The sequence below is a fragment of the Rhinopithecus roxellana genome, chromosome 4, assembly GCF_007565055.1.
Source record: "Rhinopithecus roxellana isolate Shanxi Qingling chromosome 4, ASM756505v1, whole genome shotgun sequence".
NCBI lineage: Eukaryota > Metazoa > Chordata > Mammalia > Primates > Cercopithecidae > Rhinopithecus > Rhinopithecus roxellana.
The window spans coordinates 78,105,886-78,133,119 of record NC_044552.1 but is presented as its reverse complement, the minus strand read 5'-3'; the positions used below and the strand labels follow the sequence as shown (position 1 = coordinate 78,133,119).

Below are 27,234 nucleotides of genomic sequence, written 5' to 3'. Positions count from 1 at the left end.
GTGGATGTGAGCATCAGAAGTATCTTCTATAGTCCACCATTCTTGTCGCCACAAGGCCATGTCTCTTCTTCTCAGATGTAGAATCAATAACCACTTCCCCAAAAAAGATAATCTAAAAATCTCAACTAGCTATAGCATGGAGCTCAAAATTCTGGACTTCTTAGTGATTCACAGTGATCCTCTCATCAGGCGCAAATGTGAATTCCCTTGATTCCACTACGTATCGCCCAACAGGATGAAATATCTGCTTGCCACTTTCTGAACCACATCCAATATATAATTGCAGAACTGGGACTGTAATCAACTCTCCCATTCTGAAAGGGAGAAAAATGGGAGACACACAGTAGTCACTGGTCTAAAGCAATTCTGGAATCCTGCTAGATAGATGTTGTGAGGCCCTCCTGACCAAGGTGTGGGAAATCTTCCATGATTAGGTCATGACTTTGCTCTTTAAGAGGAGCTCCTTTGTTTGTTGTTCTCCACAGCCTTTGCTCCTCCCCATTCCCAACTCAACCGCCCCAGATTCTTCCTTTTCTGTTACCTCTTTAGTGACGCCTGAAGTGGTTGTTGGAAAATATGCCTTCCCTGGAAGCTGCACATGTTTCTCAAGCCTTTTCCTGCCCAAAGACTCTTATGAGCCTAAGAGTGGTTCTAAGTCTAGAGCAGCTTCATACAATTTTAGACCAACTAGTAATTTCTCTGGCAGTATTAACTCTCCCCAAATATAGGTTTTGTTTTGTTTTTCCTATATGATAACAAACTAGTTACTGGCTCCATGTGCCATTAATAACATCCATAGTTTATTTTGGTTTTGATTAGTTCCCCTCCCTATAAATCTCCCTGGCTCCTAGCTCTGTCTTAGCTCTGCCTGGCCACCTCTCCAAATCCCTTAGTCTCTCCGTACTCCTAACACAGACAGGTGCTGACATACGTATAGACTCCTAACCAATCAGTTATCACAGCCCTACTCGGAGAATTCTTAGACATTGACTCCAGAGTACTGACAGAAGTAGATGAGGAAAAGCATGGACATAAGAGAAATTGAGCCTAGGAGAGACAGATAAATGAAATGTCAGATAAGAGGGAATATCCTGTAACTGCAAAGCAGTATGACAGGTTTCTTAGGATGCAAAGGCAGCTCTGAAAGCTAGTCCAAAAAAAGAGTGTCAGAGATGTTCAAAGCAGATAGTGCTAGAATAAATGTATTAAGAAGTAGACCACATTTATTCTGATGAACAAATTCAGGTATATTTGTGAAAAAAGCCATCTGATTATCCGTAGCACTTTATATTAAAATGCTAAAATCTTAAGATGACTGGTCAGGCGTGGTGGCTCACGTCTGTAATCCCAGCACTTTGGGAGGCTGAGGTGGGTGGATCACCTGAGGTCGGGAGTTCAAGACCAGTCTGACCAACGTAGAGAAACCCCATCTCTACTAAAAATACAAAAATTAGTTGGGTGTGATAGCGCATTCCTGTAATCCTAGCTACTCGGGAGGCTGAGGCAAGAGAATCACTTGAACCTGGGAGGTGGAGGTTGCGGTGAGCTGAGATGGCACCATTGCACTCCAGCCTGGGCCACAAGAGCGAAACTCATCTCCAAAACCAAAAGAAAAAAAAAAAGATGACTGGTAAAAGGAACACAGGAACACTAGCACAGGGCTGACTGCAAGCCACAATGATGATGCAGAACTTAAGTTTGACTCTTGGATTTAGAATCTGTCCGAGCACTATGTGCATTGCATGTCTTCACCCTGAAATAAAAACAGCAACCAATGTGTGTTGAGAGCTTACTATTAATATATGCCAAGCATCTGCCCATTTTATACATGTGAATGTTGAGATCTGAAGAGGTGAAATGATTTGCTAAAGGTCACTGGCCATATTATATAACCAAGCCAAGACTCAAATCTAAGTCTGTCTGTGAAATCAGGGATCTTTAAACTATATTCTGCAGCATTTCAAAGTCTCTAAGGCTTTTTGACATAACCAGGCAATAATATGGTGAAGAGCCAACATAATCCAATTCAGTGCAAGTAACAATTGGTTAATGCACTGTTATGACCAGTCCAAGTCAGAGTTAAAAAAAAAAAAAAAAAAAAAAAAAAAAAACATGTTATTGAGATGACAACTTGAGAAAGTGAAGAAACTTTGTGGCTTTTAAATACAGATACCAGTCACCTTATTTCTACATTTTAAGTTTAGCACAGGAACATTTACATTAAAATGTAGAGTGGCCAAATACAGCCCTTGGGTAGTTTCCAGAATAAACATTAGAATAGTGTGAAGAGCTGCTACAAAGTGTCTTTAAAGAGACCTACTAGTAGTAGGTTTGGTGGCTCAGGCCTGTAGACCCTGCTACTTGGGAGATGAAGGCAGGAGGATTGCTTGAGGCCAGGAGTTCCATACCAGCCCAACTCTAGAATAACTTTCATTGATTGTTGTGTTGCTGCTTTAAAGAAAGTTCTGAATATTTTTTCATAGCTATTGTCTTCTCCAGATTGCTCTACCCCCGATTTCTACAGCAATCAGTCAATCTCAAGTAGGAAGGCCACGAAGGCCAAGCCATTCATAATCACACAATTCCCTCTGCCTCTTTTTTTAGAAGTGCAGTTTACCATTGATGTGAGCACTGGCACTCCTAGAGGAGAGTTGTTACCTGATCCTCACACATCCTCTAAGTCAGTGGTTCTTAACCTCCTGTGGGTTATGGATCTCTTTGAGAGTGTGATGAAGGTTGTGAACTCTCATCCCAGTAAAAGTGTACACTCAAACACACTTACAACATTTGGAGTAAGAAGTCCCTTGAAGACCATTTCTAAACTTGGTATCTTTGGATCTAGTTAAAAACTTTTGTGCATGTCATCTTCCCTTCATGGAATCTTAAAAGAGGAAGATTAGACAGAAGATATATTCAGAGACAGAAGGAAACCAAAATATGCCACCCCAAAATATACTTCTATGGCATATTTTAAGATGGCTATTCAGAGGGGCTACAGACCACAGAAATAGCTCCCTAAAAGCTGTCATTCTGTGGGGAAATCTACATTAGTGAAATAAACAGCAGCTACAGAGTCTTTCTCAGGGGTCCCCTTATCCAGACCTAGGAAAGATTGACTCCAGGAAAAGGAGACCAAATGTCCTAACATTTTTAAATGCCTAACAGAAAAATTTTTCACCACAGACTACCATTTTTTTCTTTCTAAAGGCTGCTACTTTTGAGGCTTCATCTGCAAAACAAGACAGCCTTTGCTCACCATGCCTTTCCTCCCCTCTCCCTCCCATAAGCTGTTGCCATACTCCAAGCCTCTATTCCTTTCTGTATGCTACAGAGACTTCAATCATCTGGCTCTTCCGTGAGTCTCATACTTCATGTGGTTCCTGTGCCTATGCACGTAATACATTTTGATTGGTTTTTCTCTTGTTAATCTGTCTTTTGTCAATTCATTTCAGCAGACTTAGACCTGAATCTTCAGAGGGAAAGTCTCAACTTCCCTACCAGACCAAAAGCCAGCATTTGGTGCACTCTTAAATTTGTAATTCCTGTGTGGGAATCAAGCCTCAAGAATCTCAGCATTGAGTAGAAGCAATTAATCAAGAAGTACAACCTGAGATCATGATCATCCCTGCTTCTTTCCTGCCTCTTAACAGCTGCATAATTTGGAAGAGCCTCACCTGTAGAAGAGTTTAGGTACTAAGATGTTTGTTGTGATCATTAAATAAAAGAACACACGTGAAGCACTTGTATCAGACTTCAGATAGGAATTATATAAATGTTAGATATTATTAGTGACATTATTTAATTATTTTTGAGACAGAGTCTCACTCTGTTGCCAGGCTGGAGTGCAGTGGCATGATCTCGGCTCACTGCAACCTCCGCCTCCCAGGTTCAAGTGATTTTCCCGCCTCAGCCTCCCGAGTAGATGGGACTACAGGCATGTGCCACCACGCCCAGCTAATTTTTGTATTTTTAGTAGAGACAGGGTTTCACTATGTTGGCCAGGATGGTCTCACTCTCTTGACCTCGTGATCCACCCGCGTTGGCCTCCCAAAGTGCTGGGATTACAGGCGTAAGCTACCATGCCTGGCCCAACATTATTATTTTAATTCTATTTCTATTGAATTATTGTTTATGGCAGCAGAATGCTTGTATCAATATAATTTTACCCTGTACTCTTTCTGTTCTTATTATGCTCATAAGCAATAGCAAAGGAAGATTAAGGCTGCTTACTGTCCCTGGCATCCAGTATGTGTCTGTGGCCATACTGATAGGAGGCTCAAAGCCAGAAGCCTCCAAGAAGTGGGATGAGTGCAGAAGACAATCCAATGAGAAAAAGGAAACATATAATTACAATTTTATTTTTAAAATCTCATTTTTTAAATTGCATGTCAATGACTGATGATGGAATAAATTTTTTCTTTTTTTAAGAGAAAGAGTTTTGCTCTGTTGCTGAGGTTGGAGGGCAGTGGCACATGCCTAGCTCGCTGCAGCCTTGAACTCCTGGGCTCAAGCAATCCTCCTGCCTCAGCCTCCAAAGTAACTAGGGATGTATGTGCGCACCACCTCACCCAGCTGATTAAATATTTTTTGTTTCGTAAACATGGGGTCTCACTATGTTGCCCAGGCTGATCTCAAACTCCTGGCCTCAACTGATCTTCCTGCCTTGGCCTCCCAGAGTGCTGGGATTACATGTGTGAGCCACTGCACCTGGCCAGGATGAAATGTTTTTAAAATAGAAAAGGGCCATGAGAGCACTAATTTAAATAAACCATTTAATAAGTGTTAGAATTATTTAATTATGAAATTAATGAAAAGTTTGAATAACAGTATACTTTTTTAAATTTCAAAATTTTAGCAAAATCTAGGAATAAAGAAAGAGATATTATAAGCAAGGTTAAGATTAAAATCTGAGGATTTAAGAGATCTGTGGAATGGAGGAAGAATATGTAAGAGTAAAAGTAAGAATACATATACATATGAATATATATATAAGAACTATATATATATTTATATATATATATATATTTTAGACGGAGTTTCCCCCTTGTTGCCCAGGCTGGAGTGCAATGGCATGATCTCGGCCCACTGCAACCTCTGTCTCCTGGGTTCAAGCAATTCTTCTGCCTCAGTCTCCCAAGTAGCTGGGATTACAGGCGCCAGCCACTATGCCCGGCTAATTTTATTTGTATTTATTTATTTTTTTTTTAGTAGAGACGGGGTTTCACCATGTTGGCCAGGCTGGTCTTGAACTCCTGACCCCAGGTGATCCACCCGCCTCAGCCTCCCAAAGTGCTAGGATTACAGGTATGAGCTGCTGCGCCCAGCTGTAAGAATATGTAAATTTTTTATAGGTATAAATGAAAAAATGGTTGTTGAGGTGTTCCTTTACTTGTGAATTAAAAACCTGAAACAAAAATATGTCAGACTGAAGAAGCGCTAGAGCACAAAGAATACTGCATTGAACATCAGGTGATTTGAATTTGAACACTAGTTCTTTTACTTAAAAGCCCACTTATCTCACTTAAGATTACCAGTTTTCACATCTATAAAATGGGGCTAATAAATCATTTTATGCCTTGAAGGCCTGAGATAATTTGATGAAAGCCATGCAAATATTTAATCTATTCTACAATTATTTATTGTTGCCAGAGAAAATAAGGAAAACAACTGCCCTCATGGGGCTAAATTATTATTATATTGTAATATACAAAAATGATACTAATGTACCTACATTAAGTATTGGATCTTAATTGTCCAGAAGTGGGGAAAAACATCCTATGAATTTGTACTTTTTCTGTTCTGACTATGCCTTAAGCAATAGCAGAGCAGGATTAGGGCTGCTCACTGTCCCTGACCTCCAGCCTATGTTTGTGGCCACAGTGATAGGATGGCCAAAGCCTCCAAATGGGATAAGCATAGAAGATAATCCAATGAAGAATGGGAGACACATAATTACAATTTAAAAAATCTCATTCTTTTAAATTTCTACTTGTACATGTTTGTATACAATCTATAAATAAATATACATAATTGGAGGTGATGGGGTTCACAGCATTCTACCCTAAAGTATGGTGCGTTGGTGCAACTGAATATTTTAAGCTGAAGGAATTTGAGAAATGCAGATGTTAGAACTGTCTGACCTTGCCCTGCTTCCCTGAGGCAGGTCATAAGACCCTCACATGAGAGGTGCCCTTCCTATACACGGAGGAAGGGGGCATCTTTATCTCTGAAGATGGAGGCACCCTCAGGGGAATCCAAACAAACAGAACACACGAAATTTCTCCCAGTTTACCACTGTTAGCTCAGATCTTTTTGTCCTATCACATTTTCCCAAGACTCTCCACTCTTCAACAAACCTACTATAAAAATGCTTAGGTGGAATTATTTCTCCAGTTCTTCATTATCTTACAAGGCTCCTGCAACATTTGTTAGTCTAATTTACAGGGCCCTGGCTAATGAACCTAAGAAGGATGGAAGGATAAGATATTTTGTCTCCTCTACAGAGGTGTGGGCATAGCACTTTTTTAAAAAAAACTGATAGTGGTGTAAGATAAAAACCTTTACACCATGGCTCTAATAATTTAAAATACAGCTTTAACAATTTTAAATAAAAATTAAAAAATGAACAATGATTTTTTTCAGAAGTTGGAGGTGGATAAAGAAGTTTTATTTTAAAAAGCTGGGTTTTGTAGATTCATATATGACTGAACTGTAATCATAAATAGTCTTTCTGCCAAGCATTCTTTTTTTCCGGTCCACATACTTGGCAAGACCATCTATTCAAAGGAGGCTTTACTGGCTGTTTCTAGCACCTACCTTAAAGCTCTGAATTACATAGATTCTTCCCAGAGCCTAGAATATTTAGTCATTAACAATTTTAAAATAACACTTTAAGGATACCTCTTATGAAATTTCATAAATTTTGATTATTGAGAGAACATTTAAATGTGAAAATGTGCAAATATAGATAAAACTAGAGAGACTAGTACAATGCCACATATCCATTACCCAGATAACAGTTATCAAGATTTTGCCATATTTGCTTTATCTATCCATTGTTTTTGAGGTTATCTATTCTAGCAATTGAGTTTTCAAAATACAGGTTTTTAAAGGCATTGTTCCTAGAAGTAGCATCAATAGTTTTTCATAACCTTACTGTTCTTACTAAATTTTTAAAAATAAGTTGTACATTCACATGGCTGAAAAATCAAAACTATGTAACATACTGCTCCCACACCTACTTCCATCCATTCTGATCTCCCTATCTGCCCACAATAGGCAATCGTTTAGTTTCTTATATATCTTTCTGAGTGTTTCTGTATATAAATATATTACATAATTATTACAAGTATATAAATAAGTATAACATATATTCTGATTATCCCCTTCCTTTCTCACACAAAAGCAGCATATGTGATGTTTGGCATGCAGCTTCCTGTACGTAACAATGTATTGTGGAGCTCTTCCCATATAAATACACAGAAGGATTTTACATCTCAATGTACCATTGTTTATTTATTCAGCCCTTGTAGGTGGACACGTAGGTTATTTCCATTCTTTTGCTATTATAAAAATCAATCCAGGTATACACATCATTTCCTATTATGTGTATAAGATGCGCTCGAATCTGTAGGATAATTTCCCAGGAAAGGGATTGCTAAGTCATAGAGTATATTTTAAATTCTGAGAGATTTCGATTTCACCAAATTTTCCTCTCTAAATGTTGTGCCCCCTTGGTACTCCCACCAGCAATGTATCAAAGTATGGGTTTACCTAGAGCCTCACCAAAAAATTATTTTAAAACTTTAAATCTGTATTTTAACACAGTGTGTCGTCAAACTTTAGGATTTTTGCCAGTTCAATAGGCAAACACAAATTTGTCACAATTTTTATGAGTTATTATTATTTTTCTTGAGATGCAGTCTTGCTCTGTCGCCGGGCTGGAATGCAGTGGCGCAATCTCGGCTCACTGCAATCTTTGCCTCCCCGGTTCAAGCGATTTTCCCGCCTCAGCCCCTGGAGTAGCTGGGATTACAGAAGCCCGCCACCACGCCCGGCTAATGTTTGTATTTTTAGTAGAGATGGGGTTTCACCATGTTGGCCAGCTGGTATCAAACTCCTGACCTCAGGTCATCCACCCACCTTGGTCTCCCAAAGTGCTGGGATTACAGGAGTGAGCCACCGCACGCAGCCAACAGTTTTTATGAATGTTAAACTTCCTGTTCATTTTTCATTTTCCTCTTCTGTACACAAGGGAGTGCTCAATAGATATCATATAATTTGGGTGACAGTGCTTGCTTTATTAACTTTTAATGTTGAAAATAGTTTATACTTGTGATAGGTATGTAGCAGTCTAAAACAAGCTTTCGTGACTGATTTCTTTTACTATGATAAATGCGAAAAATCTGTGCCATGTGCAGCAAGTCAGTTCTCTGCAGAATGATACTAATTTTTCAGTGAAGAAGCAAAATCATCCACTTCTAACAACGATTCTTGTTATGGGTTGAACTGCGTCCCTCCAAAAAGATGTCGAAGCCCTACCCCCCAGTCTCTGTAAATGTGGACTGACTTAAAAATAGGGTCCTTGTAGTTAATCAAGTTAAGATGAGATCATTAGGGTGGGTCCTAATCTGACTGGCGCCTGAAAAGGAAAAATTGGGGCATGGGGACAGATAAGTAGAGAGGGAAGACAATGTGATGACACAAGCAGCAGCCATTTACAAGCTAAGGAATGCCCGAGTCTACCAGAAGCCAGGAGAGAGGCATGGCACAGATTCTCATCACAGTCCAGAATCGACACGGAAGCCTTCAGATCTGTGAGATGTTGATTTTTGTTGTTTCAGCTACCCTAGAAAGCAAATACAATGCTATTCACCGTGTTGCCCAGGCTGGTGTGGAACTTCTGTGCTCAAGCGATCTGCCCATCTCGGTCTCCTTAAGTGCTGGGATTACAGGCGTGCCCCACTGCACCCGGCCAACCTTTTTAAATCTCTCTTTTTCTTTCTTCCATTTTAGGACGGGATCGCACTGTTGCCCAGGCTGAAGTGCAGTGGCGCAATCTTGGCTCACTGCAACCTCCGCCCCCGTGCTGGAGCGATCCTCCCACCTCAGCCTCCCCAATAGCTGGGACTACAGGCACGCGGACCACGCCCAGCGAATATTTTGTAGCGAGCCAGGTCGCCATTTTCCGCAGGCTGGTCTTGAACTCCTGGGCTCAAGCGATTCGCCACGTCAGCCTCTGAGGAAGGTGCTGGGATTACAAGCATGAGCCACCGCCGCCAGGTAAGTTTATTTTTAAACTCTCTATTTCTTTCTTTCTTTCTTTTTTTTGAGATAGGATCTCACTCTGTCGCCCAGGCTGGAGTTCAGAGGCGCGATCTTAGCTTTCTGGAACCTCTGCCTACGGGTCGGGCGGGCGGGCGACCTCAGCCTCCCCAATAGCCACAACCGCGGGCGCGCGCCACCACGCCCAGCTAATATTTTGTAGAGAAGCGGTGACCATTTTGCCCAGGCTGCGGTGCAGGGCCACAGTGTCTGCTCGCTGCAGCCTCCGCCTCCCGGCTGTCTCCTGAGTACCAGCAGCAGGGACTACAGGCGCCCGCCACCAAGCCTGCCTGATTTGTTGTAGAGACGGTTTCACCATGCTGGTCAGTCTGGTCCCCAACTCTTGGGCTCAAGTGATCCGCCCGCCTCGGCCTCCCAAAGTGCTGGGATTACAGGCGTGAGCCACCGCGCCAGGCCAACTCTATTTTTCAAATTGTTTTAATGTGGTATAATAAATATATAAGCCTAGTTTTTCAACATTATAACACTCAATACTTGTAATTCATAAGTAAAATGACATGATGCCTGGGGTTTGCTTCCATATACTCCAATCATAAAAAAATAGAGGGCAAGAGAAATATGAATCACTGCATTTTATGTTTTCTAAAGGTCTTGCTAAGTATTTCCTTGAAACTATAATCAGGGTGCGTTCAGACACTACCATATTCTAGGAACCGTTGTAGGCATTGGAGATATTAAGAGTAAGAGCCTGTTCTCTTTGGGAATAATTATTAGATATATTCTAAAAGTAAAGCAGGCCGAGCACAGTGGTTCATGCCTGTAATCCCAGTGCTTTGGGAGGCCAAAGCCACAAGGATATCTTGCCACCAGAAGTTTGAGAATAGCCTGGGCAACAGCAAGAACCTGTCTCTACAAAAAAAAAAAAAAAAAAAAAAAGGCATTAAAAAAAAAACAAAAAAAAAACCCAAAAAACTTAGGCACTTGTAGTCCCCGCCACTCAGGAGGTTGAAGATGGATTCTCACTTGTGCCCAGGAGGTCGAAGCTGCAGTGAGCTAGGAAGGTGTTACTGTACACCGGCCTTCACAACAGAGTGAGACCGCGTCTCTAAAAAAGGGGAGGTTGGAAATAAAGTAAAATAAATTATCACCATGGTCCCAGGTAGAAGGATTCACTTTTAGAAAGAAATTGCCAAGTTTCACTTTTAGAAGGAAATTGCCCCGGTCAGGCATGGTGGCTCACACTTGTAATCCCAGCACTTTGAAGGGCCAGATGGGCAGACTGCTTGAGGCCAGAAGTTTCAGACCAGCGTGGGCAACATGGCGAAACTCCGTCTCTACTAAAAATACAAAAATTAGCTGGGTGTGGTAGCGCAGGCCTGTAATTCCAGCTACTTAGGAGACTTAGGCATGAGAATCCCTTGAACCCAGAAGGTGGAGGCTGCAGTGAGCCAAGATTGCACTACTGCACTCAAGCCTGGGGGACATAGTGAGACCCTACCTAAAGAAAAAAAAAAAAAAACATGCGAAAAGAAAAAGAAATTGCCAAGAGCCATACATAAACGATAAATTCCTTTGTTCTTATGGCTTTTCATTCATCTCTAATCATGCTAACATACTCCTTAATAAATGCTTACTTAGCCCATCAATGTTCATCATCACCCCTTTCAGGTACCTTATATAAAATAATACATTAAATATTATAATGTCCCATTTTCTTACTTGTGTCACAGCAGCATGACGGCATGATGATAACTAGTTTGAAATCGAAAAGAAGGATGACCTCTTGAGTGCTGGGATACTAACCCTGGGTGGTGTTTTAATTTTTTATTTTCTGTTTACAATTTTTCTCAGGACTTTAAATAGGTACTGCATAAATATGCATCACACTTAAATGCTGAAAGGCTTACAAAATACCTAAAAACATAGCTATTAAAAAAAAGAGCTCATTCTATAAGTGCATTTGTAAGCTCTACTCAAAAGTAAAAACCTACTATAATGCTTTAAAGTCAAAGCATATCACATTTCAGATGGTGATAATTAATTGCTGTTTTTCATTTCCAGTAATCTATGTCCACATCTTTTTCCTCTAAATTATATTTGGAATCATAGTGTAAATTGATACAATGATTATAACTAAGAATTGTATCTGAAAGAATCCTCTGTACTACTTAGCAAAGTAATGTAAGAGATACTTTACATACTTGCCAGTGAAAAAGCATCTTTAAAGTAAGTGGTATTCACTCCACTAACCCAATGGAAAGTTGAGCAGCCATCCAGGGAATCTGCTGAAGGTGGTAGCCCATGTGGAAAATTCTTAGGAGGGGTCACAACAGGATTTTGCTTCTGATCAGTCTGTCTGCATTGATCTCACTCCCAGGCCAGAGATGCTTTTTTCTAGACTGTGGTTACCCTTGATAGATAAATTGGTTTCTTAATCCTAATCCAGAAATTGAAAGGGAGAAATGTATCATCACACAGCAACGGTTTGCAGATTTGCCTTTTAGTTATACAATAGTAGCCAGTGAACTGGCCTTTATTAGTTATTTTCAAATGAAACTGTTTTCATTTGAAAAGTTTTCCACTTTTGTTTTTATGTCCTATATTTTAAATTTTTGAACACATTTTTAGTTTGCTGAAATATTTAATCCCTTTAATCAGTTCCACAGAACAGTCCAGATTACAAGGCTATATTCGATTTTTGTAGCTGGTCAGATAATGATTGACTAGTACTGTTTAGTTCCGAAAGTCTGATGAGAAACTAACCAAAGTATAAAAAAGAACTATAAAATTATCAGGTGGAAAATTACAGGAGAGAAAGCAGTGATATTTCGTGAACATATACCAAAATACCAACACTGTGTGTATATCACAGTATTTTGGGCCCCAGATCTTGTGGCTCTTTGAGTGATGATTATTGTTTGTATCATCCAATTTGATGTTGAGTATCTTATTGTTTAGGAATAGGAACAGCTGACAGTAGGTTCCCCAAACTTCTGGCATTGTCTATGATGCTCACTGGATTCTAAAATACATGACTATTATTACCTTGAATTGTGCTGTTCGGAATGATGTCCAGGGCATCTGTAGTAAAAGAAAAGACCTGGGCTTCAGATATGATTTTGTTACCTTCTTACATTTTTACCGCACCAGGGTGTCAGGTTGGGGAGCAAGTAGTAGCATCGTCCCGCCTCCCTCCAGTCACACCCCAGGGACGGCCATGTGAGCTTCCCTCCCGGACCGACGCTGCGCGCGGAGAGCCGGGAGTCACAGGCCCAGGCACTCGCAGCCTCCACCAGAACAAACGGCGGCAGCGGCCGTGCGCGCCCGAGCCTGCGCGGGAACGCGCCTCGGGGGTTCGGGGGCGCCCGCGGTAAAGCTCCAGCGCGGCCGCGCGCGCCCGCCCGGCCCTGGAATGAATGGAAGGTTCAATCTCGCGCGCTCGGCGCCGGCAGCCAATGACGCGGCCGGGAACGGCGGCGGGCAGGTGTGCGCGTGCCGCCGGCTGACGCAGGGCTCCAGTCGAACCGCCTGGTGCCGCCGCCGCGCCCCGCGCTCCCCAACCCGGCTCAGCCCCCTCCTCCCCGCGCCCCGCCACTCGCCGGGCTGCGGCGGCGGAGCGGTGGCGACAGCGGATTCTCCGCCCGGTGGCCGCGCGCGGCCCCGCTGTTCCGCGTCCCCTTGCCGGCTCACAATGTGCTGACCCTCCCGGCCACGCCGCGCGCCTCACAGGTCTCTCGACCTCCGCGCTCCCTCAGGAAGTGACAGACTCCAGGCCCCTTCCTCCGCCCAGTCCTCCGGGACTGAACGCCACACACGTCCTCACACCCTCTCCCCCTTTCACACCCAGGCTAGCGACGCGACCATGAGGCCCCGGAGGTAAGCAGCCGGCCCCGCGGCCGCGCGAGTGCGAGCGTGGCCGGGTGTGCGTGCGGGTGCGGACGCCGTTCGCGGTCCCGAGTCTGGCACGTGAGCAACGTCGAGGGGAGCTCCGTGCTGAGGAGCAGGAAGAAAAGAGGAGGCGCGAGCGCCTGGGAGGGGCGAGGACTGGGCACCGCGGGGAAGTGACAGGTCTCGCAACAAGTTGCGGTTCGGGAGCCGGCGCGCAGCGTCTTTCCTTCGCTGGCCCTGATTTATTGCCCCGGTGCTGCCACTAAGACGCGGGCAGTCGATGTACTTCCGGGTTCACACCTTTCTCTCCCCGCTCCGTGCTGCTGGGTCGGCGCCCGGTATGGGCACCGCGCTGCCAGAGCGGCCGCCCGGACTCGCCGCTGCGGATGCTGCCGGGCGGCCAAAGCCGGCTTGGAGCGGGAGGGCGGGGCGGGGCAGGGCGGGGGCGCAGGCCACTCGGGCGCGAGGGTGCGGCGCGGGCTGGGGTCCCGGCGGCTGGTCCTCGCGGCCGGTGCGGGCTCCTCTGGGACGCACGGGGCCGCGCCGCCAGGGGGCGTGCGCACCTCCCTTTCGCGCTCCGCAAACCGAGCTGCTTTGTACCGGGCAGGCGTCGGGGATCGTTTTTGCTTCGGTGTCGGTGATGTAAATTCATGAATTAAAATTAAGGATTTTGAAAAGAACGGGGAACAACGCACTTGGATTTAGGTTGTTTTTGAAAAGGAAAAACCAAAGAAGAAATGATACGTTTGCAGGAGCATTAACTGACTACTGACTGGAACATTGGATGCGGGGCTTTATGAGGATTTGTACTCCAAAAACTTTTTTTAAAAATTGCACGTTGGTAAATATTGAGTGTTTTTGGGTAAAATCTAACAGTATGTATTTAGTGCCCTTATTGCGGAAATTTCTTAAATGTAAGTAATAGTAAGTCCGCCATTTTGAATTGTTTCATGTAACACAGAATGAAATCTTAGGTGCCTGTGTTTCCTTGAGTTCCCTTCAGTTCTTTGTGGATTTGTTTTCATCGTAGGTTTTTAAGGTTGCCAAGTATTACTGTTCATGGACCTAAATTCTCCACTGAAGATTTTTATACCTATTATTGTTAATGCAAGGGAAAAATAAATTATGCTCCTATTCTATTGTAGTTTTTTATTTCTCGATCACAAGTGCTATGGAAGTGAAAATTACACCTGACAACTAGTGTTAGAATGAATTTAAAACGTTTTACAACATTGCTGGAAAAAATACGACGTAAAGTGATTTTTACTCTAATCAAGAAAATCTTAATGTTTCATTTTTTGGGTGCTAGTTATTACCATATTTACTTAGATGATAATGCAAAAGTGCTTTTTTAAAAAGCACATTTTTACGTCCAACAATAAGTACAAAACATCGCAGTTTTATGAAAGCTTTCAGGGAAATTTTAAAATTTAAGGGTGAATTCTTGGAAATATATGCCAATTCGTATGATTTTAAAAATATAAAATTTGCTATGAAATTTATGCCATTTTTTTCTTCTGTTGTGAATTTGCATAGATTTTATAGAGGAGTCATATGATAAATTAACAAAAGTGAACATAATAATCAGTATTCCATTTTCAATAATAATTACACCCTTGTCCATCTTAGGGAAAGTTCTTGCTTCCCAAATTATTTATCTTTGCAGTGTGCCTAATTTCCTACAGAGCTTTAGAAATGAAACTGACACAAGGCCTCTTCTAGCACTTAGTGGGGAAGGAGCTATACTACCAATGAATAAAAAAGTTTTATTTGACTTTTCCATCTTACAAGTAGGATCAGCTAATCTTTGCTTGACAATATAGGGTCATAAAAATTTAAGGAATTGGATCGGGTTGTAATGCATATTGGTTCTTGGTAACTTTATAGCTGCTTCTCAATTAATAGATCTGGAACCAAATGATTCAATAATTATATTCTCATTAATCCTTGTCAGACTGTATGGTGTCTTATTATATATATTCTCTGCTAGACTTCTTTCAGAAACAATAAAAAGTTTGTTGTGAAATTAGTCAGGATTTAAATTTAAAAATCGCTAGGTTGTGAGGCGAGATATGTCAGTCTTATGCTTTGTAAGGGAAGCAAATCGAGATTTAAAATAGTAGTGCTCAAAGTCAGTCTTCAGAATAATTTTTAAGTGTGTTGCACATGTAAATCCCAAAATACAGTGAATTTAAGTTTGGCTTTTTTTTTTCCGGTTTATTCTGAAGAAAGAGAAGACTAAACAGATCTTAACTGCCTAAAAGTTTGACAATGCTTGGTATCTCATCTGGTAACATTATTAGGGATTTGTGACACACTGCTGTCATAATTTACAAATCATGATTAAAGGAAAAAAGTTATTGAATAAAACATGTATGAATAACAGTCTTCAGGTGTGAGACCGATGTCTCTTTAAAAATAATTGAAGCGCTAGGCACAGCTACTAAATTTGGGGACTATATTAGCAAGTTCAGGTCAGGAGATGATCTATAAACATTTATCTTAATCCAAAGTTGAATTGATTTAAAAAATGAAACATGAGGATACAGAGATGAATCAATTTAGAAGTAATTAAATTATTGATTATGAAAGTGGCGTTAAAAATTTTTGGACAACTAAAGAGTTTTCTTATTAACTATTTTTTAATAGAATTTAATTTTCTTTTAAAATTCTCAAATACTCAGTTTTCTTGTTTAAATGCTTTTGAACCTGTATCTTATTTTCTTGCATTTTAAAGGGACTATATTTTCTTTACAAATAGCTACTGTTTTTGATGAACCATAAAGTAAGGAATTTCTAGCTTGCCAAGAACAATGGAAATTCTTTACATTCAAATACTTAAGGTTGATTTATATGAATAAGTCTTGAAATATATGAAATACAGAATGTTATTGTTTTGAGGAACTTTGCCCACCATGTACTTGTATACATGTACATTACTGTGTTGGATTTCTCTGACACGATGATGCTCAACAAAGTCGCTGGCCACAGTGCTGAATCAAGACAGCCATATTGGTCCCTGCTAAATCTGACTGAAAACTGTACAGTACACAGAAATTGTGTAGGGATTAAGTAGCATCGTGACTATAGGAAATATATGCATATATATTTCATAAATACTTTTATTTTTTTGCTTTTCACCTAGTTGAATTGGAATCATCAGAAATTGTGATAGAGAAATGTTATCCCTGAAGTATATTAATTTACTGTGTAACATTGATTTTGAATAATGTCAGTAAAATCAATAGAATCAATGCTAGAGGTTTTCTCTTTCTTTGAAAGCTGCCACTTGGAGATGATGCCAAGATTCTTAAAACCCGTTTAAGCAACTAGTTATTTAACTCAAAAACTGTACAGTTTTAATTGACACTACCCGTAAGGTAGAGTATGAACTTGATATTTGCAGTTTTTGATTTAGGTTCATATTCTGGCACGATCAAAACCAACATCAAAATATGTGATATCAAACTTAATCAAATTAGAAATCATTCATGAAAAAAATTCCACTTAAAAACATTAAATAATTTTTAAAATAAGAATATAAATTTTGAAATTATGGTGATATTGACCTGTCATTTGGGGGAAATTTTCCATTGTTTGAAACAGGACAAGCACCAGGCTTTCACTGCTTACAATATTACTGTGCTCTACGTTATATGAAATGAGTACTAGTATGAAACCATTGTAGAAATTACCTGAAAAGGAATGTTGTAATACATTTAATATATCAGTAAAAAGTACTATTTTAAGCATAGAACATTGACATGATTCTTCTAAAAATAGAATGGGTTGATATGCAGGATCATCAAATTAAGGGTCAAAGGTGACAAATCAGGACAAAGGGCATGCAGCTCATTTTCAAGCAATCAGTTTCTAGTTTTTTCTTAGTGGAACAAAAGCTTAATTATATGGAGAAAAAGACTTGATGTTGAATGGCCAGTTCTAATGGTGGAAAAACATGTTTACAATTTTCTAGATATTTTCAAATCAGTATTTTACAGAGTTGTTTGGAAAGGCAAGAGCTGAAATGCTACTTTTATGTTTTTCAGACATTTTTCTTTGCGTCAGTTGTTCAGACTTTACAAAAACATTTTAACTAAAATATTCTAGACTGTATAGGTTAAAAATAGATATTTTGTGGATTTAACATTTTAGAAAAAATCTGTAAATTATGTTTTATCTTTTATATTAGTCTGTTATAATCTCCTCTGTTAGTTAAAATCCTTTTTTATTTGATACTACATTTATTACATCAGTAGGTCACCCAGTGTTGTAAGGATGAGTACTTGTAAAGTGTCTCTTTATCTTTATTAAAATGTTTATTGAAAATATTTAGAATACACTAAAAGTTCTCATTTAGTTGTTAATCTCTGGTGATGATATAAATTTTGAACCATTAATAATGTTGTATATTAAAACTTAAAATGTATGTCAATAAAATGTTCTTATTATTGTAATTAAAAGAAGTGTTCAGTTTTACCTAGAATCATTTTTGTTTACTATACCAAAAAGCCACTTTAAAGTTTTGTCTTAAAGTTATGATGGGCCTTCAAAGTATATGTGATTACCTTTTTTAAGGCAGGAATTTTGCCATTATTTTGATCTTTTTGATCTGAAACCACTATAGCTTTCTTTTACTTTTCTTTAATGTGATCTAATAATGACTGGGCTGTGAGCTTGATTACATAAAGCTATTATTTCATATTGGGAAATACAAACAAACACATTAGCAAAACTAACTGTGCTGTGGCTCAACTGTATGGTAGCTTACAGTTAAGCTAAAGAATTGTGTTTACCAGCTGCTATCTGTGCCATAATATTGTCTTTAAACAATTTTGAAAATATGCCAGTCGTCTCATTATTATTCATTTGTTTTTATTTTCCAAAATAATTCTTTTTATTACAGTATTTGAAGAGAATGATAGAGCTGTCCATATCTTATATGAAACCAATAAAATTTATAATTGTAATATGGTTGAGAAAATTAAGTTTATCTCCATGATTCAGCAGTGCCAAAATACTACCCTCCAATTTAAGGTTGAGTGTTTCATATGATATATTATAAATTAAATCATATACTCTATAAATACAAGAAATAATGCAACTTTGAGATTTTTTTTCCTAATATAAAATTTTCTCTTCTCTTGGTAATTTTAAAAATATTTAACCGAATGTGAAGCTTGTTTTCAAACTCCAGTAGCCTAATATTTTTAAACTGTACAAAGTCATGTGTAACTATTTCTCTTACTTTTAAGTAGATTATTTTGTTTAGATTTTCTGTTCCTGTGTATGATTGAGGGTACATTAGCAACATTTCCAGCTACATCTATGATTAAAGTAGGATGTTCAGTTAAATTGCAAAATAATTTATCCTGATTTTACTGAGGCAGCATTTGAATTTAGTCTGTTGACTAATTGCGAATAATATTAAATGTTTGTTTAAAGGACAATGTAAGGAAACAACTTTCATAAAGCACCGGCATTCACTTCAGTGTCGAACTTTCATGTTTAATATTTTATCTGATGTGTATGTTATATTTTAAGTTATAGTCAATTTAAATCAGTATTGTACTTTGGGTTTTACTCTGGTGTTAGTATAATATTAATATGTTTGCTATATGATTTTAAGTAGTGTTATTTTAAAACATTTTCTCTTGCTAGGAAAGAAAAATCTATGTTGCCTTCCAAAGAATGTAGTTTAGTGATAGTTGAGACATACTGTAGATTAATTTTTCTTTGAACCATAAAGTGAATATTTATTATAGTAAGTTATAATCTAATTTACACTTATGTTATTTTAGAAAATACTGACCATAACAGAAACTAAAAATTATCTTAAGTATTTTTTAAAATGTTGAAAAATTCTGGGGATGAGAATAAGTAATGAAATAATTTTTCTTATTATGGTGAATACTACTCCTGATTGTTAAATCATTTTTGCAACTTTAACTTTTGCATTTGTTAGTATTAGAAGTAAAAGTTTGCGTGATGTGAATTGAAATAAAATTGTGAGTAATGTGAAATGTAGTAGTATTTTATTTTTATTCATCACTTCATTTCTCTGAACTTAACAGCTTGGCAATTTTTATTTTTATTTTTTGAGACAGAGTCTCACTGTGTCACCCAGGCTGGAGTGGAGTGGCAGGATCTTGGCTCACTGCAACCCCTGTCTCCCGGGTTCAGGCAGTTCTCCTGCTTCAGCCTCTTGAGTAGCTAGGATTACAGGCATGCATGACCATGCCTGGCTAATTCATATATTTTTAGTACAGATGGGCTTCACCATGTTGGCCAGGCTGGTCTCGAACTCTGGACCTCAGGTGATCTACCTGCCTTGGCCTCCCAAAGTGCTAGGATTACAGGCATGAGCCACCGCACCAACTGGCAATTTTTGAATGAATTACAATATATAATTCATAATAGCAATCAGTTTCCTTTACATTTAGTTACAACAGTGGATTTTAATAATGAACAATGTATAATTGTGAAGAATATTGTTATATATTTTAATAGGAAGAAGTGTGAAATCTAAGAATGTTTGTGATGGATACTCCTTATAAGTTAGGCACTCCTATAGCAGTAAGTCATATATTTAAAATAAAATAATTGGAATTATTTCGTATATATGTATTTTATATTTATAATATATGTATTTTATATTTATAAGTGATGAATTGCCTATCCAATTATTTTTTATGAAAAGATAGTTTAACAAAACATTTTGTGTACAAGTCCATTTTTTTTTTTGTAAAAGCCAACCTAGGAATAATCAACCCAGGTACAGGAATTCATTGTCATTGGTTCAAAAAATATAATGAACACAAAATAATGCCAGAATTATGATAACGAGCTAAATATACACAGTCTCTCTAATCACAGAGCATAGAGTTCAGTGGGGAGAGAGAACATTTTCATGGACTGTTAAACCACAGTACACTATTACATGGTAGAGACATTGTATTCAGTATGGAACAGTATGAAAAAGAGCTCTAAGTAGAGATCTAAATGATGAACGGAGATTATTCTAGTATAGGGGCAGAGAAGTGTATTTTGGGATTTCACAGGTTTAGGTTTTTGTTTTCTAAGAAAACGTAATTAACTCTATTAAATAAAATATTTTACCAAAATTTATTAAATACAAGGCCGGGCACGGTGGCTCATGTCTGTAATCCCAGCACTTTGGGAGGCTGAGGTGGGTGGATCACAAGATCAGGAGTTTGAGGCCAGCCTGGCCAACATAATGAAATCCCGTCTCTACTAAAGATACAAAAATTAGCCAGGCGTGGTGGCATATGCCTGTAATCCCAGCTACTCGGGAGGCTGAGGCAGGAGAATCGCTTAAACCTGGGAGGCAAAGGTTGCAGTGAGCCAAGATCACGTCATTGCACTCCAGCCTGGGCAACAGGAGCAAAACTGTCTAAAAAAAAAAAAATTAAATATAAATACTCATGTATAAAATATGAGTGGCTGTTTTTGGAGTATTCATGCATTTGAAGAGTTATTTTAACTCCTGATATTTCATTTCAAAAAAGTCACCTAGAATAAGAATATGAACATTTAAAATTATAAATATTTTACAGCTTATACCTGTCTCATTCCTATCATAGTTGTTCAGTCAATATTGGATGGATACATGATAATATTTCTATTTAAACTTAATTCTGTTTTTTCTACTCTTGTTTTTGAACGATTTTAAACTATTAATAGTGAAAAACATTAACTGTGAAATAATTTCCTGTTACTTTTCCTTTGAAGTGGACATTACTGTTAAAACTAGTATAACCAAGGACATCATATGTAAGTTTGAATAGTGAAAAATCTGAATGTTATTATCAAATTGGCTTTTTAAAGAAAACCCCAAAAGCTAACAGTTAGAGCTCTTGAATTAAGCAGCATTATTTAGCCAACTTTCTTGCATTATTTGATTTTGACTTTATTAAACCTACTATGTGTGGTAATTTGTCCAAATTATTTGCAAAGATTTTATTTATTTTTTTTTACTAACCTTATCTATTGTATTTACACATCTTTAAAATGTGTTGGCTTGAATTCTTCTCTAAATATAAGCAGGTGGCATTAAGAATAGGCTGTGGACTATTAGAACAGAAAGGCATAAGCTACAGTTGTGCTGAAATATTTATGTACGATAATTAAATATACTCAGACATAAGCCGTATGTGCAAAATAAAACTTGATACAGGATCAATGTAAAGGAAAGCTCTATTTCATTAAGTGTCTGTAAAGAATTTTGTTATAGTTAGGATCTGTCATTATCTTGTGTCTTTTGGTTGAAAACACAGGATAACTGAAGGATTTAATATACAGAGGTTCACGTGCCTTTTGTTCATATTCTTCCTCTATTCTTTTCAAATCTGACTCAGTGGGATGGTCATCCTTTGTAAAAAGAACCTTGGGTCAACATTCAGTAGAACTCTGCACTTGGAAAATTCTCCATTTCCTTTTGAGAAGAGAGATTGCAACTTAAAGAATTTTCACAGAATGGTTTTACTTTTTTTGTGTGAGTTGATATAGTAGGTATAGTGTGTAAAACTTAGTTAAGGAAAGACAACTCTTGGTGTAGCAGGTGAGTGCATGCATGTTCACATCAATCTGTTTTGCAAACCTTAATAACTGACCCAAGGATAAAAACAATAATTTAGTAGTCACCAGGAGTTCCTCTTCCAATCACTATACTTCATTACTATGTGGCCTCTTTATCGCAAGTTTTATTGTGTTGTGGCATCTGCCAATGGATATATTAGAAACATCAGTATTTGCTCATATTTAAAAAATGAGAACTGTTTGCTTTTTAAAAAATATTAATCCACTTAAAAATGAGTTAAAATGTGTATTAGATATTTTAAAATATACTTAATGATTAAATGTATTACCATTAATGTAATTTTTCATTCACTTGACTGCAACAGCCCCAATATCAATTTTATAGTATCATCATTAGATTCTCATGATTTATCTTCTAAAATATATCTGAAAAAAGTCAAATAAGTTAGTTCTTCAAGAAACATGATATTCTAGGTTAAGTAGATTTTAACTGTGCTTGGAAAAAATATTAGTATTTTAAAATTACAGTGTAAAATTAAATATTAAAATTTAAACTGCATGGTTCGTGAAATTGGGATCTTTTGACTGCATCTTAATGGTTTTAAATGTTTTAAATGTTCTTTAAATTAGTGTCCTCTACTAGATATAAAAGGCAAGTATATGCCAATTGGTTATCTAATTTTGCTAGGTGAGTCTTAAACTGTAAAAAAAAGTTTACAGGTCTCTTCACAGAGTCTAAACCTGGGCATTTTATTGCTTTCTAATGGCCATTAGGATGAAGAAGAGGCAATTAAATAGGCAATTAATGTAGTACTGACTTGAGCTCTCTGATTTTAGGTTCTTCAGAAGAGGATGAGGTCATTCAACCAGGTTTCATCAGCCCCAGGTTAGTCTTTTTTTTTTTTTTTTTAAATATTTTGTTTAATTAATGTTTTAAAAGATCAAGATCACTAGAGGCATATGAGAACTTGACAGCCCTCAGGAATTCTCCATCCTTTCTACTTTGGCAAGATGGGTACCAAGTCCTCTTATACTCCATCCTGATCACTCCATCTAAAAAACTGGTATTCCCATAAGAATTATGTGGACAACCTCTTCTAATTAACCACTTTCCCCCAACCCCACTTTTAGCAGTATTGTATTTTGTGATATCTTTTGCTGTAACTCAAGCAACATAGATAATAGATATTTAAATGCTTATGGAGATGAATGAAAAGTATTCATGGCTTGGTCATTTTTGTAACTCCCAAAGTAAAATAGGCACTAACAAATATTTGCTGAATTAAATTAAAAATGGAGACATGGTGCTGTTTTAAAATAATTTATCATAACAGAAATAGCACAATATAATATATTAGACATTTTGAGGAAATTTTTCTTATCCAGGAAGCTCTGTCTTGCTTTTCATGAACATATATCAGAATTTGCTCCTTGTTTTGATACTGCAAAACTGAGTCATTTAAACTTTAATATTTTAAACTCAGACTTTTGACATGTTTTCTTATATTATTAAAATTAACTTAAAAGTTATAGTACCATTTTTTAGTAACAATCTTATTTTGATAATAATTTATTACTCTGGCTTGACCAAAGTACCACTTTGAAGGCATGCATAGGAGCTGTGATATTGCAAAGTATATGAATATTAATAATAACTACAAGTAAAATGATGTTATTCTGTTATTAAACTTTTCAATATAGGATTGTGAGTAGCAAGAGGAAAGCAGTAAGGATCAAAAAGTTTAATGAGGAAACCATGATAGGATTTCCATTTGAGAAACTGCTTTTTTTAGAGTGAATCTTGACATAGAGATGATACTCTAGTATCATGAAAAAGAAGATTCTCAAAAGTTGCTACAAATGTTTTAGTATACCAGCTAGTTTTCTCTTATTATTGTTTTCTTTTCATTTATTTATTTTTTTTTTTTTTCCCTTATTATCGACTGCGGTTTTTCGCTGGGGCCAGTTCAGAGACCTTTTTCTTTTCTGTTGGGAAATAATGTTAACACCAATGTGTTAAGTGACTGCAATAAAGTTTCATGTCTGTATTTCCTTGTGATTAAAAAGGATTGGAGGGGAAAGGTACCACTTTCACCAGAAGAATGGTTATTTCTAGAGATTACGTTTCAACTTAAGAGACTTTGAATATTCGCTGGTCCAGTTTCCTCACTTTACAGATGAAGAAACTGAGTCCCAGAGAAGTTTAGTGATTAGCCCAAAGCCACAGATTGGTAAATAGGACCAGAATTCTGGCCTCCATTTTCTAGCTGATGCTTTTTCTCCACAGATTTGCTTCTCACACATGCTGATTTGCTTCAGGCATCTTTAAAGCCTGAAGATTTATTTTAACTTGTCTCATCTTTTACCCTGCCACTCTTCTTTCCTCTTTCATTTTTGATATACTTGCCCTCTCCCTCCAAATAAACCCAAAGGGTAAATATTGAAATAAATACCTGGGAGACGGTCCACATTCTTATTTCAGTTGATTACTTCTTTTGATGAAATAGAACTTAAAAGAATACTTTTATTAATTGCTTGAGGGAGGAAGAAAGAATAGTACATTAACATTATTTAGTGTTTGCTCCACAGACTCATGGTATTTATTGCAAAAAGGACCTTTAAATTAGGAAACATACATGTTCAAGTAGTACAGTTGAAAAATACTTTCATTTTGCAGCTAAAACATGAAGCTTACTTTTGTGCCATTCTGGGCAAAGTAATGTAAAACTTAGTACTAAATGATTTTTCTAACCTGTTACTATTCTAATTAAAGTCATTTAAGAAAGTATTTGTTGAGCACAGTTTGGAAAATATTTTTCCTGCTTATTGGGAGAGAAGTATGTTAACGTAATAGGATTTTTGCTATTCCAAGTTTTTAAAAAGATACTTTCTACAGCTATCATGTATAATTTTTAAAAAGAGTTAAAAAATACTTTTTCTACAAAATGTCAGTCTTAAAATAATGCTCCTTTTCGGGATTTTGTTCTCAATGTTTTACTGAAACATAACTGACCAAAGAGAAGGAAGCATTTGCAAATTTTGAAATGTAAAGGCAAATTTTGAAATATAAAGGCAATTTGTCCGGGAAACTTAAAATTTATGCTAATCCGTTTCTGTATTTCCATAATTTTACTTTATTATTCTGGGGAAAGTGTGTTAAGGTATTTAAGGAAAGTCTCAATTTCTAACATTGGACCAATTGTGTGAAGCCAGAGCATTTTGCCTCCAGACAAGGAAATTAAATGAGAATAGAATTTCGCTTTTTGGAAACAAAAGCAAAGCGACCCAACTATATTCTGAAGTGCCTTTGCTGCAAGACCCACGCACCCAGTCGGGCGCGCCTTGCATTTGACTCCATGTCGTAGGAATGTCAAGAAAGTTACCGCCAAGTGGTTTACCGAAACGGGGTGGAAGGAATCAGGACAGTTTGCCCGACGGGCGGGTCGGCGGCTTTCAGGCAGGGGAGATCTTGCCAGGGGCAGAGAGAGATCCCGAAAATCGCCCCCAGCCGCGCGTCCAGCCCCTTCCCGCCGACGTTCTTTCTTGATCCTCCGAAGGCCCAGGGCGACGTTTGCCATCGCGGCTTCCCGAAAGGACGGCGCCGGGTTTGCTGGAAGACAGCTCAGTTTTAGGCATGGCCCGGTGGGGGTGGGGGTGGTCATTTTCTTGGATTCGGATTCCCTCTCTTTGACTGCAGTTATCTTAGCTTTAGGAGATTCTGGCATCTCATAGGAAAAGGGATCAAATTATAAATGATACACGTCTGGAAATTCAGTAAAAATAGTAGGTTGTGCATAGTGTTTTGCCATAGTGGTGAAGGCAGGGGTTTCTTTTGTTTGGTGTTCTTGGGGCAAGATGACAAATGTAAAAGTCCCTTAGTGAGAAATCACCAGCCTTCTTTGGATCTACACCGCTTAGGGAGAGGAGATGGTAAAGTGAGGAATAAAGGGAAAAGTGACTGGGGAGAGAAAGGTGAGAGGAAGCTGCAGAAGGTGGAGGGAAAGCTCAGATCTGCTGGCGCAGGGTCTGGGGTCTCAGGTCTGGGCCGCCTGGGGAGCGACCTGCCTGGAGAGGCGGGTTGCGATGGCAGCGCTGGGCTACAGACCCCGCCTTATTTGCGGGGAGGAGAGAACGGGTGGAGTCACTTGCCGCATTGCCACAGCCCCTCCTCCTAGTTTTAAGAAGAACCGAAGCATTGTTTCTGCTTTAACAGAAGTCACTCATTCCTTATAGTTGAAAACAACGACGGTGGGCTCTGGCACCTCTTTCGGCTCCTTGTACTGTTGGGGGAAAAAAGTCTGGGAAAACGTGTACCTTGTTTTTAAATGGGGAAGATTGTGATAGCCAACAGGCTTTTCCCCCCCAGTACATTGACGATTCTTTGTGGCTACTTGAACTCATTTTAAAGACATTTTGAAAGAACTGTAAGTCAAGCTATAAAGTATTTGGCTTTTGCAGGAATAAAACACGCCTTTTGAGTCAAACACAGGTCTTTCAGGGACTAAAAACAAGTAGGAAATGAGAAAAAAATTAAAACCAGAAGACTTCAGGAAAGTGACAAATTGGAAAGCATTCTAGGAAACTCATAGGACGACTTTATGTGAAAGAAGCACTCTAGGAGCTTTAAGAGCTTATGGGCAATTTATATTTTAAAAGGATCTTAGGCTCAAAAGTTTGGGGGGAAGGCGCAGAAAAGACAGTGCCCTATTCTTAAATTGCTGAGTGATTATTTTGTGTTTCTCAATGTGTCTCCTTTTACTTCTCTCCCTTTCCAACTTCTTTGCTTTCTTACTCCTTTTCCCCTCTACCCTTCCCTCGCCTCTTCTCTTCCCCTTTCTTTTACCCTCCCCCAAGGTATGTAAATGCATTTGTCTTAAATTCTTCATGAACGAATTTTAGAGGATTTTTCAGGGTTCCCAGTTGGAAAAAGCCTTCTACACAACTTGAAAGGCTGATGTCCCTCTCAGGAAATGAATGAGTCGATAACCTCTGACACCAGTGACCACTCCAGTGAACCTTACCTTAATTCCACTAATACTGGAGGCCCCCAATCAGGCAAGACTGTGAATCTCATAACTCTGCTGTACAGTGTAGTTCAGTTGTGGTATTCCACACTTTGCATCCACATTCAAAATAAATTTGAATTTCATCAAATTTAACAATAAACAGATTCTGGATCTACCTACATATTATGATTTTGGTTTTATAATGACTAAACTGTTTTCTAATTAAAAGCAAACTTAAATGAATATTTTACAAAGCTAAACTATACTGGCCTGTGAATTTTGTGATCATTACTTTTATGTAAATAATAGCACTTCACCTCAATTTACCTGAATACTTTCTGAGATTTTTTCCTCTGATACCGGATGTTGATTTTTTAAAGTGATTATTAAAATATGAAAAACATATAAATTACTTTCTCGATTTCATATTATGTCACAAACTTAGCCTGTAATGCTATCATTGAGATTGCTTTCTTGTCAGTGTAATCAGTATAAT

At 38.3% G+C, this 27,234-nt stretch overlaps 1 protein-coding gene and 1 long non-coding RNA gene across 2 annotated transcripts in view; one reads left to right on the top strand and one right to left on the bottom strand.

The window, feature by feature from the left end:
* Positions 1–8,453: 8,453 nt before the first annotated feature.
* Positions 8,454–12,676, bottom strand: LOC104653511. The gene is made up of 3 exons (XR_746693.1): positions 12,528–12,676; positions 12,331–12,366; positions 8,454–8,848 (listed from the first exon to the last, which is right to left on the bottom strand). It is a non-coding gene; the product is annotated as an uncharacterized LOC104653511 (long non-coding RNA).
* Positions 9,165–27,234, top strand: part of LIN28B (lin-28 homolog B) — a 140,716-nt gene continuing 122,646 nt past the window's right edge. The window contains exons 1-2 of the mRNA XM_010352513.2: positions 9,165–9,282; positions 22,570–22,618. Coding sequence (XP_010350815.1) covers positions 9,265–9,282; positions 22,570–22,618 — 67 coding nt within the window. The 5' untranslated portion in view covers positions 9,165–9,264. The remainder of the gene's footprint in view (positions 9,283–22,569; positions 22,619–27,234) is intronic.